This window comes from Sorghum bicolor, chromosome 2 (genome assembly GCF_000003195.3).
Source record: "Sorghum bicolor cultivar BTx623 chromosome 2, Sorghum_bicolor_NCBIv3, whole genome shotgun sequence".
Classification (NCBI taxonomy): domain Eukaryota; kingdom Viridiplantae; phylum Streptophyta; class Magnoliopsida; order Poales; family Poaceae; genus Sorghum; species Sorghum bicolor.
Genome location: NC_012871.2, coordinates 69178427 through 69193308, shown reverse-complemented (window position 1 = coordinate 69193308; position 14882 = coordinate 69178427). Strand labels below are relative to the sequence as shown.

The following is a 14882-nucleotide window of genomic DNA, read 5'->3' as shown; positions in this document are numbered from 1 at the left end:
TGTTGCTGCGCATCATAAGAGGCCTCTTGGGTTGGGCTCCAAGCCTAGTAGCCTTATTTTCAACTTACGTGTTGTTGTTGTTGTCTTCTTGATCTTTAGATTTTGGGCTAACTATAAACTAGTACTCCTAATACTAATACAGCATACTCGTATATGGGAACGGCCGCCCCGTTCGCCCCCCCTCGGGGCCAACACTGCCCACTCCCGTATCCTCGAGCACAAAATACCCACGGGTGTACCCGTGAACCCACATAATAATAAATTAATAATACATGTATAGATTATAGAAAGAAGTTTAAATATGAGAATTAAAACTACTTAGCATTATACCAATATAAAAATTGATTCTCTTGTATATAAATAGATACAAGAGAGAAAATCATAAAACTATGTTGCTTCGTTCGAAAGGACCTACATATTCTGAGGTTGGAGTGGGTTTACGGGTGAAGCGGGCACGTGTACAAGTTTTCAATGCCCACAAATTTTTATACATTGAATTCAATGACAAACCCACACCCACACCTGCGGGCACAAAGTTGCACTCATATCCTCACCTTGCCAAGTTTTTATCCGCGGGCACATGTGTAATTTGTCATTTTTAGCCGTCGCCAGCTGTCTCTCCCACGACAGCGGTCTCGTCAAGGGATCACCACCTATGTGAAGACCGCAACCATTAGATTTTTTTTGCTGTAGCATATTTATAATTATATCAATTAATATTTAATTATAGGTTAATTAGATTTAAAAAATTATTAAAAAAAGCATATAAATTATACAATTAGTTATTTTTAATTTGTATCTAATGTTCTATGTATACGTTTAACAGGGCTGTCTGTTCCTCCGAACAGGGCGCCATCGCCATCGACTCCGGTCTCATTGCCCCGGTCCCCGGGTTCCTTCGACTCCTTCCCTCTCTGGCTCCACTAGTCACTACTGTCGATTTGTCACACACGATCTACCAGTTATTCTCTCTCTGCCAGCCCTCATCAGCCCCCCTCACGGCATAACCCTAGCCCTATCTTTCGGAGCCGGCGGCAACGCGGCGCACCTGGCAGGCCAGCGGCGGCGGCGCGACGCCGTACGGGAGGTGGAGGCGCTGTGATTGTGACCTCTAATTATACTTCTGAGATGGCAGCTGTGGCGCCGGCGGCGGGGAAGGGGAAGCGAAAGCGCCAACTCTCTGAGGACGACGTCTACCTCCTCCTCCACAGGTCCGTCCATCCTTCCTCCGCCCTCTTCGTCCTCGGCCCGTCCCACCTCTCCGGGCGGCTCGCTTTCGCCTAGGGTTTTACTTCACAGCGCCGCTTGTGCAGGTACGCTCCGGGGACGATCCTGACGGCGCTGCAGGAGGTGGCGCAGCACGCGGAGGGCCGGCGCATCGACTGGAAGGCGGTGGTTGGGAAGTCGGCCACGGGGATCACCTCCGCCCGCGAGTACCAGATGCTCTGGCGCCACTTCGCCTATCACCACGACCTAGAGGATAGCGTCGACGCCGGCGACCAGCCTCTGGTTTGTAATCCTACCCACTTCTCAAAGCCTAGATTTTTCTGCCCCCTTTTGGATTGGCTTGGAAGGCGTCAAGTAGCTGGGATTCCTGTAGTGGTTGTTGTTTAGATCTTAAGGTAGCACGCACAGGAATTCAGTTTGTTCTTGTGTTGGCTGCTCCTTCCGTAATTGGTGCTATACCTATTTTTTATGTTCAATCTTCTTGACAACGGTAGGGCGATGACAGTGACCTGGAATTGGAGCTTGAACCCAATCCCATCCCGACCAAGGAAGCTTTATCTGAGGCCTCTGCATTAGCTAAGGTATCACTTCTTGTTTGGAAAGCATACAGTAGGATGGTCATTTTGATTTTTGAATGCATGATGCCAAATCCTGTTTAGTTCTCTCTCTCTCTCTCTCTCAATTGATTTTGATGCTCTAAAATATCCAGGATGAGCGAGTGAGAGGCACCTGTTTGTGTAGCATTTTCTCTGCCATGTTTCAATACCTTATTTTACCATGACCAAAGTATCCAGAAGTGTTTTGGCTGCATACACTTATTCGTAAGTGTAGAGGTCGGAACGTTGTTCCTTTATCCAAAAAAAGTAAAGTATTCAGAAGTGTTGCGTTGTTGTCATTGGCTTGCTCCAACAAATCTTTTACTGCAATCTTATCCAGAATGATTATAGAAGCGCCACTTAATTGAGTTGATTCCATCAAACTGATGCAATATTTTAAAATTCAAATACTAATAAGGCCAGTCTCAGTGGAGAGTTTCACAGTGTTGTTTCCAAGATTACCATGTCATATAGAATGAAATGAAACATGATGAAACACCAAAGTTCAAAAAGGCGACGCCTCATCCCCGCCTAGGCGCGACTAATCGCTAGTCGAGGAGTTCCTGCCTCGCCTAAGGGGGTAGGTGGAAGAAAGGCGGCCTGACCGCAGATCCAGAGCGGCAGAGGTGGCGAGCGCGCCTTGGAGGAGGCTAGCGGCGGGTATGGCCGGGAGGCAGGGCCTTTATTCCGTGGCACTGTGGCAGAGGAGTTGGGGACATTGCACGGCGGCAGCGGCGGCCATGGCAAAGGAGGCCGAGAAGCAGGGATGGGGGCGGCGACAGGTGCGAGCGGTGCAGAGGAGGCGGGGATGGGGGCAGCGACCAGCGCAGAGGAGGCAGGGACGGGGGCAGCAAGCAGCGGAGAGGACGGGAGAGGCAGGGATGTTGGCGGCAGGCACCGTGGTCTGATGGGGTGGACGATACGGACGGGTACGAAGGGATAGGGTGGGGGATGAGGTTAGAGATAAGGGATGCTGCTCAGATATGGGCTTGGGCTGCTTTATGGGTCTTTCTATACAACCCTTGGCCCACAGGTGTCCTGTTTTTTCTTTCCTTATAGACTTTTCCAGGTAAAATATGAATGGATATAGAACGCCTTGAAATGCCTAGGCTCGCCTAGGCTCTAGGCTATGGGTCGACGCCTTCTTGAACTTTGTGAAACACCCATTCTCAATGGAAAATTTCATTCTATGGTTTCATAGACATTTAATTTTATGACTCATATATAGTTGGTAATCGTGCTAAGAGAGTTTCATCCCCATGAAACTCAATTCTTCTCTTCTTAAAAACGTTGCCACATCATCAAAAACACCTATGTGGCAGCTTATTAAATGCAAATGAAAGTCTGACGAAAATTCCCGCTGAGACTGGCCTAAGAACAAATCCAAGTCTAGAGCCAGCTGTGGTAGTTGGGGAGAACTTGAGTCTGTTGAGCAAGGGTGGTATACACCGATAACTGACGCCCAGTAGGTGGCTGTGATGCCTCCAAGTCTAGAGGCAGCTGTGGTAGTTGGAGAGAACTGGAGTCTGTTGAGCAAGGGTGGAATACACTGGTCACTGATGCCCAGTAGGTGGCTGTGATGCCTGGCTGCAAGAGTCATGGTAGTTTTATAGCCCATGAAAGACAATAACAAGCGGAGGCACACCTCAGGCTCAGGTAGGCATACACTGGACTACTGGAGAGACAACCTGTGGTGGGAGCATCAGTAGTGTTGGAGGGGCTGCTCATTGGTGGTGGCAAGAGGTTTAGGTGGCTGGTAGCTTGCCATGTTGGGATTTGGGTGAGGAACAGGGCCGGATGCCAGAGGGAATTGCTGGTGTGAATGATGATTCTTGCTACACATGTGGGTGTGTGCTTGTCAATGGTCATGGGCTGAAAAGGACTGTGATCAGGCCTTAGGTGGGATGCTGATTGGGCTAGCGAGGATAGTGCTATTAGATATACCTATTATTAAGCTATTACAGGCCAGATGGTCTGGCCTGACATTTCAGCCTGTATAGCAGTTGACCTGGTCCCTGATTTGGATAAGCCAATAGTTATTCTGGTATGCATTTAGTATTTTAGATAGTACACAAACATATATGCATTTAGTATTTTAGCTCTCAGTCTGAGACTGTTCTAGATTATGGTGATACCAAGGTTCTGCTAGGTGGTAGGCGGATTCTAGGCGCTGACCCCTAGCCTAGCGCCTAGGCGGGATTAATCGCGCCTAGGCGCTCCTAGGCGTTATATATATATATATATATATATATATATATATATATATATATACAGCTGAATAGTGAGTCCAAATAGATAGAAAGGCTAGCCTAAATAGGTAAAAAGGCCCAACAGGCAAGGGCCCAGCCCATCTTCCACAGACTACAAATCCTAAACACCATTCCCCTCACCCTCACGCGCCGCACCTGCTCCCTCACGGCGCTCCCTCACGCGCCGCACCCGACCCCTGCGCCTCCGCCTGCATCAGCCGCCGCCCGCCGCCGGTTCCTCTCTATCTCCGGCATCTCCCCCTCCTCTGTGCGCCCGCCGCCAGCCGCGCTCGCCGCCGTCCGCCACCAGCATGCCAGCTCACGCTCCGCCAGACGCTGCGCCACCTCCACTGGCGCCGCCACGGAGCTGCCGCCGCCTTGGGGTCCGCCTACCCCCATAGGCGAGGCGAGCACCCTCCGACTACCGCCTAGTCGCGCTGAATCGCGCCTAGGCGAGCGCCTAGCGGAACTATGGGTGATACACAATGTTGACTCTTCAAAAGTTTGATTGATGCCTTATTAGCAACTGGTGGATAAAGGTTCACTTTGCCACTACATATCAGTTGGCAATGAAATATAGTTGATTTTTTTCTATAAATAAGAAGAAAACTTGCAAGTTTTTCTGTAAAGCTCAATGTTCATTACTTGGTTGTTTTGAAGAACTTTGGTAGCACAAAATCATGGTTTAGAAAAAAGGGGGTTCTGACTGGAGGTTCTAGAACTCTAAAAACACTATAGTTTTAGCAATAAGCATGTTTCTAAAAACTACAGTACTATTTCATCCAAACACCTTTACCTATCGAAAACCGAAAACCAATGTATTTTGCAAAACCATAGTATCTTCCTAGAATTCCATAAAAAATACTTTGTATCCAAAGAGGGCTTTAGTGAGGGAACTCTGCCTATGTTGGGGTGCCTATGGTGTTTCAGCATTGCAACTTGCAAGTCCCAAGCCCTGATAAAGGAGGAGGGTTGTGTCAGGCTTGGCAGAAACTTAGCTACTAAAATGGAGATGAAATGAAAGGTTTTAGTGTGGGACTGATAGTGCTTGCTTATGTCAACTCTGTAACTGGGAGTGTCTACGCAGAATGACATGAAATGTCCAATTGTCCATTGTATTTGGCTTATTGAAAATAAAATGTTATCCTTGTATGGCAACTTACTGGAAAGAATCATGTAAGTTCGATACTCGTTAGTAGTCCTGTGTGGTTTCGTAATGTGTTATTATGCTATTGCTATCATGTCTTGTTCTGTTATGTTATATGCATTCCTAATTTATTGTTACCTTAGATACTCTTAACGTATAATACATTTTGCAGGCACTAATATCCGGATCTTCACGTGAGCAAGCCTCTGGTCATCGCATTAACTTGGATCCTCCTGTGCTGAACACCCAAAATGAAAAGATAGTACGGGTTCCATCTGAGAAACAGCTTGCTCAGAGTCATTGTATAACAAATGTTACAGGTCCTGTTGCCAATTCAAAACAGTTATCTCATATAGGACCCTCTCCTAGCCATTTGGATCCAAATGGAGCTTCTAAAAAGAGAAAGAAGCCAAAAGCATGGTCTAAAGAGGAGGATGCAGACCTAGCAGCTGGTGTGCAGAAGTATGGTGAAGGAAATTGGGAGGATATTTTGCATAGATGTAACTTTGATAGTACAAGAACGCCTGATCAGTTATCTCAGGTAATATTGTGTTCACCTTGTCAATTGTGTAATAGCATGCACTATTCTGCCATATTACATCCTTATTTACATGTGTCGGGAATTATCCTGAATCCATCTTAACCTATTGTTGCATACTTCTCGAATATACTTAAATGGCAGAAATGCAGAGTGTCCATGTGCATGCATCTGTTGCTTTACTGAATAATTATGTCTTACGCCTGGGTTCCCAGATCTGCCATCAAACCTTTCCCTGTCCCTTTATATCCTGGAGTTCAATGTTTATTTGTTCTTATTACTAGGTACAATTGGTTGGCTTATTTTATGCCTTTTATTGCTTTTAATACTACTCCCTCCATCCCAGTTGTCTTAAGTCAACCTTTTTTAAGTTTGACTGAATTTATAGAAAAGAGTGCCAAGATTTATGACACCAGATTAGTATTATTAGATTAGATACACCACAATATATTTTCATAATGTGCTCATTTGGTTTCATAATTAATTGTGCTTCTTTCTATAAATTCGGTGAAGCATAGGAAAGTTTGACTTAAGACAAGTCTAGGAATTGATTTATTTAGGGATGGAGGTAGTATTTACTATTTTGGTGTTGCCTTGAGAATTCCTCTTATCCTAATGTAGATATCGTAAATTAGAGTATTTTATAATATAAAAAGGTTAATATGTACCATTCCTTTCAGAGATGGGCACTAAAGCGTCCAGGAGGATCAACCAAGCCTGCTAGCACTAAACATGCTTCTGTTGGCTCAGAGGAAAGATCAGCAGCTCTCAAGGCACTTTCATTGGCTGTCGGTCCTATGCGTAGAACAGGTATTTATAGAGTTTTGATGCTTCGCCATGAAAGCTGATATTTTAGCATAATGTTTCTATGATGAGCTGTCAGCAACTCAAGCATTGTTCTGTGGCCTTGTTTACACATCACAGCTGTTGTAACCCTGTCCTGTCTTTGTGGTTCTTACGTAAATTGTGCATGCAGGAGCTTATCAACAAAGCATTCAGCATAAGTCTACAGCGTTTGCTCCTAAGATGCCAGAAGTAAGATCTGCAGCAACCCCTTCACCGGCACTGGCGCTGCCAGTCCCAGTCCCAGTTGCAATGCCACTGCGTGTGGCAGCTCAAGTGCAGACTCCGCTTCATCAAGGGCAACAAGCTTCTGTCCAAGCTGCGCCACCAAAATTGTCAAATGCTTCAAATAAGACACGGAAGAAGCAAGCAGCCCAGCCAAGTCCCACCATTGGTCCTTCTTCAATACAAGCAGCAGCAATTGCTGCTGGTGGGCGACTTGCCACAGCCTCAACTGCCGCAAGTTTTTTAAAAGCCGCACAATCTAAGAATGTTGTGCACATAAAATCTCTAGGAGCAACATCTTTGAAATCTTCTGCAAGCTCTAAGGCATCGATTGTGGTTGAGCATGGAACACAACCTGGGGGCTCCCAGCACCTAGAACCTCTAAATCCTAGAGCAGTTCATGGTGTTTCAGGAGTTACTGTAGTTAATCAATCAGGGCCACCTGCTGGGGCACGTTCGTTGGAAACAAAGAAGGCATTGAGTACCACACTAGCACCTGTCCCATGTGAGGAGGATGACTCTGAATTTTGTGTGATTACGATAGATGACTTGTTTCCTGAAGATGCAAAGGAGCCAGAAGTTGTCGATGTAATGCAGCCGGAAACTGTGGATACCAAGGCAAAGCAACCAGAAACCACAGGTCTCAAGGCAAAGCTGCCAGAAAACACAGATCCCAAGGCAATGCAACAAGAAACCATGGACCCCAAATCAAAGCAGCCAGATACATTAGAGGTTGAGATAGTAGATCCCAAAGATAAAGACATGCTAGAATTTGATCAATATGTTGCTTCTCAAGGAGGACACTTAAACACGGATGAGCTGAATAAAAGCAAGTGTACCGACAGTGCTTCCCAAGCCCAAGGTCTTGTTGGCAGCCAGAAGAAGCCACAGAATCTGATTCCTGCGGATGGGAAAGGGAACCCTGTAACTGTGGTTGGGAAAGTTAAGCCTGTAACTGCTGGAGTGGCAGCAACTGGGAAGAAGACTAAAATTCCTGTCTCACATTCAGCAGCAGGAACCCCACGTGGCATTGTTGACACAGTCAATGCCAATGCCCCAAATAAAACACTAGTAAGGAGGGCAGCCACCCCTGTACCTGCTTGTTGCCAAGCGTCACCCCTGAAGCATGCCATGAACACAAAAGGTAACCAAATGACAACCAGCAATGCCACGGTTTTCAGTTGTGGAGTACCAGCCAGCAGCCAGACTAGCAAGGTTGCAGAAGGTGCTAGCAAAGCAAATCCACCATCCAGCAGCAGCCAGGCTAAGCCGAATGGTGTGGCGGTGAACGGTGCTAACAAGGTGGTGAATCCACCGTCCATCAACCAAGCTAGCGCTGCGGTGAACAACACTAACAGGGCTGCGATACCACTGTCCAGCAGCCAGGCTAGTCCGACTATTGACGGTGCCAACAGAGTGGCTAATCCACCACCCAGCAACCAGGCTAGCACAGCTGTGAATGGTGCTGCTAACAAGGGGAATCCGCCAGCAGCAGCCAGGCAATAGATAGGCCCTAAATACAGTAAATTTTGTAATAATCCCTTTAGGACTTTTGTGCATCGGTTGTCCCTTGAAATGTGAATAGGGCATTAGGCAGAGATCGCATCATTCTTTTCCCCTTGCATTTACAGTTGCATCCATGAACTGGACACCACTAGATTGGATTGATTTTTGTCTGGTATTTCCTGCTGGCCATCGTTAATCGTCCAGTTCCCTTGTGAATTGTGATGCTTGTGTTTGTCATTCTTTGTTGGAGTGATTGGCTGACATGCCGGTGCGCTGCTGAGACCTGTTGAAACGGTGACGGTGGCACATCAAGCCGTTCCATCGTCGTGATGGATGGTCCTGAGCCTGGTGCCATCCGGATGTTTGGGAAGCTCGGTCCTAGGATTTACAAGTTGCTCGGTGGACAGGGCGTGCAAGCCAAGGCGGTATTGCTCGGTGTAATGGGAAGTTTGGCACAGGTGGGTGCTCCCTTTCAAAATTTTGTTGTGCGTGCCTTCTGTTCCATGATTTTACTCAAGGAATACCAGTTATTACAAGGCCTTGCTAATTATTGGTCATGTCATATTCTAGGAAGGAATTTTATCCTAGACTAGGAGCATGAGTTATTTTGAAGTCTCATGTTCTTAGTTTGAATCATAATATTGTTTTGGTTGTGGCCCCTTTGCACATCCTGATAACTTTATTTGGTATTAGGTATGGAAAAGGAAAATACAGGTAAGGTTTTGGTCTTCAGGGAGCAGGTCAAGAATTTGCTATTTGGTAGGTTACTTGCAGTATGGGGCTATGAATGTTATCCACTACTCAGGTTAGGGCTTCCAGCGGGCAGCGGGTTCACTACTGCTTTGTGGTACTGTGGCTTCTGTATCTCACAAAAGTGTAGGGTTGGCACTAGTAAGTTTCCAAACTGCTGGTGAATCATTACTGAGAATAGCAAATGGAAAGATAATTTTAAAGCATAAGCACTGTGATCACAATGTACTCCTGATAGAGTGAATGTGGAAGTTCAACGCTTGATATCTTCCTGGAGAACAAAGGGTTTACTTTATTCTGTTTGACTTGATGGACAATGTGAAAATATCATATTGCTGTGATTTTGTGAGGTCCATAAATAGGAGCTTAATTGACCTTGTAATGACATCTCTCCCTCTCTTTGTAGTTTCACCATGGATTATGATACGTACTTACGTAGAGATATGACGTAGAGTTCAATTAAAATTATTTTCCCTGATTTATTATTTCATGTATTATCTGAGACGGCAGAAGACAGTCATTTTGTCCTATTACTTGTTCCGTGTGAGCCATGTTGGATGATGGTCGTGCATTAGTCTTTTGATTTACAGTATTGGAGCGTGTTTGAGTGTTTCAGATATTTTCTAATTTTTTTAGACTTTGATTTACAATTAGCATGTACTTCCTCCGTCCACGAAAGAATTAATTTCTAGAATCCTTGTCAGTCGAACTTTTTTAAATTTGATTAACTTTATAGAAAAGAGTAATAACATCTATAACATAAAATATACATCCAATAAAAATATATCCTATGATGAATTTAATGATACTAATTTGATATCATTAATCTTAGTATTTGTTTCTAAAAATTTGGTCAAAGTTTAAAAATTTTGACTTATGACAACTCTAAAAATTGATTTTTTCGTGGACGGAGGGAGTAGCATGCTTGTGGCTTCTGTTTTATTATTACTTTTACATAATTCATCTGTTTTACGATAACATGGATCATGTGTAAGGTTAAGGTTCCAGCTCACCTCTTTGAGTTTTGTTGGTTATATTCATATAAGATTTAAGTGCTAAACCTACAGGATTTTTGGGTAGTTTTGTCATGATTCAGGATCATTATGGAGTTTTATCATGACAATATTTCCATCAATGCTAGTATTGTTTCGTTGTGCTCATGATGCGGTTATGCCATTCTACAATGATATTATGTGAACTATCACCATGGTTATTGGGCTTCATAATTTGAGTATCTGTTCATATCTCACCTTTCAGGTGGGAGCAATCAGTTACCAGAATATGCAGCAGACTCTGCAAAGTACGGTCATGAAGCTATGTAGGTTAAACTATGCAGGTTAAATTATAACTCTTGTCATGAAGCTATGTGGTTGTCAGCATTGGCCACCTTTTGTTGTCGTTTGTTTTTTCCTTAAGCTATCATACAGAGACTAGAGTTGTCACTACGTGGAACAAGCTTTTTACATGTATGGCAAATACTGTAAGCTTGGGCCCGACAAGCCTTTACTAGGCTTGATCCCAAATGTCCGGTGCTTAAAAGGCGACTAAGCTTAACTCTCAGCTAGACATCTCACCAAAAGATATCTCAATGTGTTGCAGTTGACTGATCTGGTAATGGAAAACGGCTCTGATTATCTCGGGATACCTCTAGAGTCTAGATTAGTAACTGGAGAACCGGAGAATTTCTAGTTAGTAACTGGAGAACTGGTATGTGTTAATGTGGATAATTGTTGTGGGGTGTGTATTTGAATGGGCCTGTTAGTTGGCGTCAACCTTTGAATTGCTGTGGTGGAGTGGCGCCAGTTTTGATTTGAACTGGTAATCCAGAAGGCATGCATTTGGCCGCGACCTTCAAGTTTCGTAAGTTCGGAACCACCCGAGAACACAAAAAAAAAAGGGATCAACAGCCCAACGGTTAACAGAAGATTTCAACATCTCAAACAAAGCAAGGGTAGATATTTATAGCATAATTGTACCATATAAAAGCAAACATTAGCTGGTTTCCCATATATTACACCATGGGCCACAGGTTCTGATGAAGCCACAAATGACTTCCTTATTAATGAAGCCAGGCAATCAAAGTTCAGCCTGACATTGCTAAGCCAACCCACATGGAAGAGCATATTCAAAGCATCCTCTACCAGGCAACAGGGTTCCATCGAACTTCAGAATGGCGGTATGACTGTGTGTAAATCACGCCCTTTGATGGGCACCATCTCAAATGATAACTTGGCTCCACTGTCACTTTCTTGTGCAAATTGCAGAACTTCTTGTGGGGTTTGGGCAGTGAGGACATGAGGGAGTGTTCTTCTGTTATTCTTGCGTCTACGTTTGGTGGTTGCACCACCAAGATGTCTCTTGCGTCGAGGCCAGGTCCAATGTTCTGTCCTGCTTTGAGCAAGCAGGACACTCCACTGCTTTCTTGGTGAAGAGGTGCCTTGGCCTTGCCACTGGAAGAAGCTCTCGATTGTATGATTGCAATGTGTTGTCTGTCCTGCTAAGTTACTTGGACTATTACTCGCTTGCCCAAAATTAGGCATTCCTTGAGTCAAATCATGCAGAATATCCATGTCCTCTGTTAGGATTGGCAATGAGATGCTTGATGCGTTTGGTTTTTCTCTCTCTGGTTCAGTATGAGAGTGGGAAGTATTATTCATATCATGATTGACAAGCCTGACATCATTGATGGTATGCCTCTGCCTCCTATCATCCAGTTCATTGTTCCTTATTCTGTCAAAATGCTTCTGAGCATGGCTTGCCAACTGAGTTGGGGTCCTAGATGGGACAAAATACTTGGAAATGGATTGCCATTCACCTCGCCCAAAATGTTGTACACCATATAGAAACTGCCTGCATTTGCAGGTAGATCAATAAGCTGCATTCTACTAAGTGATAACTCATTTTTTTAGTGATACAACAGGAAGTGGCTACTACAAATTATAGTTCAATAGACTATAAATACAAGTGATTCCATATGAGACTCATATGGAATTCGATTTACAATATCCACAACACATATATATTTCTATTTGAAAATGCTGGTGTGGATGCTCAGTTGACATTTGATAATATGTGAACATATAAAAGGAAAAGAGGGGCATTTTCACTACAAAGGACTACCGTGATATGAAACAACAAAATTTCTAGCAAAAGAAAGTGAAAATAGGCTTGGTAAAATAGGAAAGAAAAAGTGTCATGTCATTTTGCAAGTATGCCTTTAACAAGGCATTTTATGTCAGCATAGATGATGTTTTTAGTCTTTTCCTAAAATACCCCTGGTCTTAATGACCTAATATAACATCCTTGTATGAGAATTGATAGCTGTAAACATCCTACTCCCTCAGTTTCAAATTATAAGTCATTTTAGCTTTGTTGTATGTCAAATTTATCTAACTTTGACCAAATTTATAGAAAAATATACTAACATGTACAATATCAAATGAATGCACTATCAAAATATACTTCTTGGTGTATCTAATCTGATGTGGGATGTTTGTGCATTTTTCTATAAACTATGTCAAATCTAGAGAAGTTTGACTAAGGACAGCTAAAACTAATCGACAAACAATTCGAGTTTCCAAAGTAAAGAGCAGGTCATTTATAGGTGCTTGTCAATGAAATGTAAGCAAAAGTACTTACTTTGGCATGACAATTTTTGGCTAAAAAAATTTGTGGGGCAGTGGCATCACTTCTATAACTATATACAACAAACCATTAAATATTGCTCAATCTATAATTGAAGCATAGTTATGATATATCTTCTCAATAAAAATACAGAAATCAAAGTTTCAAGATACTATGTTATAAGTAGTGTTTTGAATATTAGTGACGTGCCTAAAGATAAGAGCATTAGAGTTTTGGTTACCCTTATGGCCTTATATATGTATCATAATTTCACAATGAACAGTTTGCCATAAAACTCAACCCGCTATGGTGCATTTTATTGGAACAACAATGGCACATGTAGTCGAAATCTACAGATTGCCCAAAAATAATTGTTTACCTATGCATCTTTTTATCCATTTAATGTGCAATGAACAAAGGCACATATAATTGTATTGCTATGAAGTAAAATATAAAGGAACAAGTTAATAAGACTAAATTGAAGAGGAGGGGGTGTTAAAATGACCTGTGTTCCTCAGCAGTCCAAGTTTGTCTCTCCTTCCGTGATGATTTGTAGTGTGGCTTCTGAATTTTCTCTTGATCTCCAGCTACTTTCAGTACTAGTTGTTTGGAAGGTTGGAACAAAGATGTTTCCACTGATGGTCCAAGAACTGAGTCATGGGTGTCTCCTTCTAAAAGTTTGTACCAATCACACAAATCACTAGTTGTGTCATCTATGATCGATTCATCATCTATCTCACCATAGAGCATATCTGCAAAGACTTCAACATATTTATCTCTCAACTGGTGAATAGTCTTTGTAGGGAACCTCTTTTCAAGCACTTCCATCCTGTCACATGATTTTTCATTCCTTAACTCGGCAAAAAGTGCCTTGAATTCTGCTACTTCGCATGATGTCCATTCTTGGATAGCCTTTAGATCCATAAATCCTAGGAATTTGTGTCCCCTACTGTAAAGTTAATAACATAAGTGCATATCCAATCCAACTGAAGTTGAAAGTTGAGATCTACATGGGAAAGAAATAAGCCATGCAAACCAAAAAAACTGTCACTTCCCTTACCTGTGATTCTGGTCGCTTGACCTCAAAGATAATTCGGGATCACAATCACAACAACACAACCATCTAGTGGTCTTTCGTGAGCAAGGATCTAATCTTCCCACTCTTGGTAAATGAGAGGAAGCTTTCAGGGTTTTTTAAGTCAAAGAGAGTTAAGCCTTAAAGGGATTATATAGGACAACCTGATTAATAGAAAAACTATGTGCGGCTTGCATGAAATGATATCTAGCCATATCACACAAGATTATGCATTTAGTTTCTCAATCACATTTAAGAAAATATAAATAGGGTTTAGCATTACTATAATGCACTAGTCAATAATTGAGAACAATCTTTTGTGCCGCGTATATTAATACACACAATACCATCACATAACGCGCCAACAGGAAAAAAATGTCAAATATGGTAATGCCTTATTTAAAATTATTGTATATCCACAACAAAAAAATTAGTCTCACAAATATTGGTTGAAGATATTGCAATAAACTTCTTGACATCCACTGGTATCTGCTATTCGACCCACTTAGAAAAAATCAACAATGTGTAAGTGATAAGCTATTTGCAAGCTATGCCATATGTTGACTTTTGACAATTTTTTTCTATAGTCCTTCTAAGAAATTTGATAGTATCTTACATAATATTTGGGATTCAAAAGTTTCAGTGCTTTATGCAACTCTAGTCTTTGGGACAGAAGAAACACTATTGGGGTTAATTGACTCCACAAACCATGGATAAACCTGACAACTAACAATGCCTCGTAAGAACTTGCCACATGTAATAGAAGCCATTCTTTGTAGCTGAGGGATCCAAAGTCAGAAACAAACAATTCATCACTAGTGTTCTACAGGTAACTATGAAGAATATTCGTCACATTTAGTAACATGTTATTACTATAACTAGCATAACAAATGATTGATGTGCAAAATTACTTCGAAAGGAAACGCACACCCCTTCATAAGGACTGAATCATCCTTTTCTAGTTCAAAAAGTTATCAAATCAAGACTATTGCAAAGGAGATAAAAATGGCAACCAATGTGAACATACCGGATGACAAAGAGCGTAACTGTCCAAGTCAACATTGATCCCAAAACTATATGTTCAGTGTTTAGCTACATGAAA

General features: G+C 42.7%; 1 protein-coding gene across 1 annotated transcript; it reads left to right on the top strand.

Moving 5' to 3' along the window:
- Positions 872-8568, top strand: LOC8084050. The gene is made up of 6 exons (XM_002462891.2): positions 872-1211; positions 1314-1509; positions 1722-1808; positions 5392-5760; positions 6438-6567; positions 6734-8568. The coding sequence occupies exons 1-6, from the start codon at positions 1129-1131 to the stop codon at positions 8329-8331; spliced, it is 2463 nt and encodes an 820-aa protein (XP_002462936.1). The 5' UTR covers positions 872-1128; the 3' UTR covers positions 8332-8568.

Excerpts from the sequence above, each read along its gene's own strand:
- LOC8084050 (XM_002462891.2), top strand. The coding sequence starts at position 1,129 with ATGGCAGCTGTGGCGCCGGCGGCGGGGAAGGGGAAGCGAAAGCGCCAA. Across the intron at positions 1,212-1,313 it reads GTCTACCTCCTCCTCCACAG|GTACGCTCCGGGGACGATCC; the intron begins GTCCGTCCATCC and ends CCGCTTGTGCAG. Across the intron at positions 6,568-6,733 it reads CGGTCCTATGCGTAGAACAG|GAGCTTATCAACAAAGCATT; the intron begins GTATTTATAGAG and ends TTGTGCATGCAG.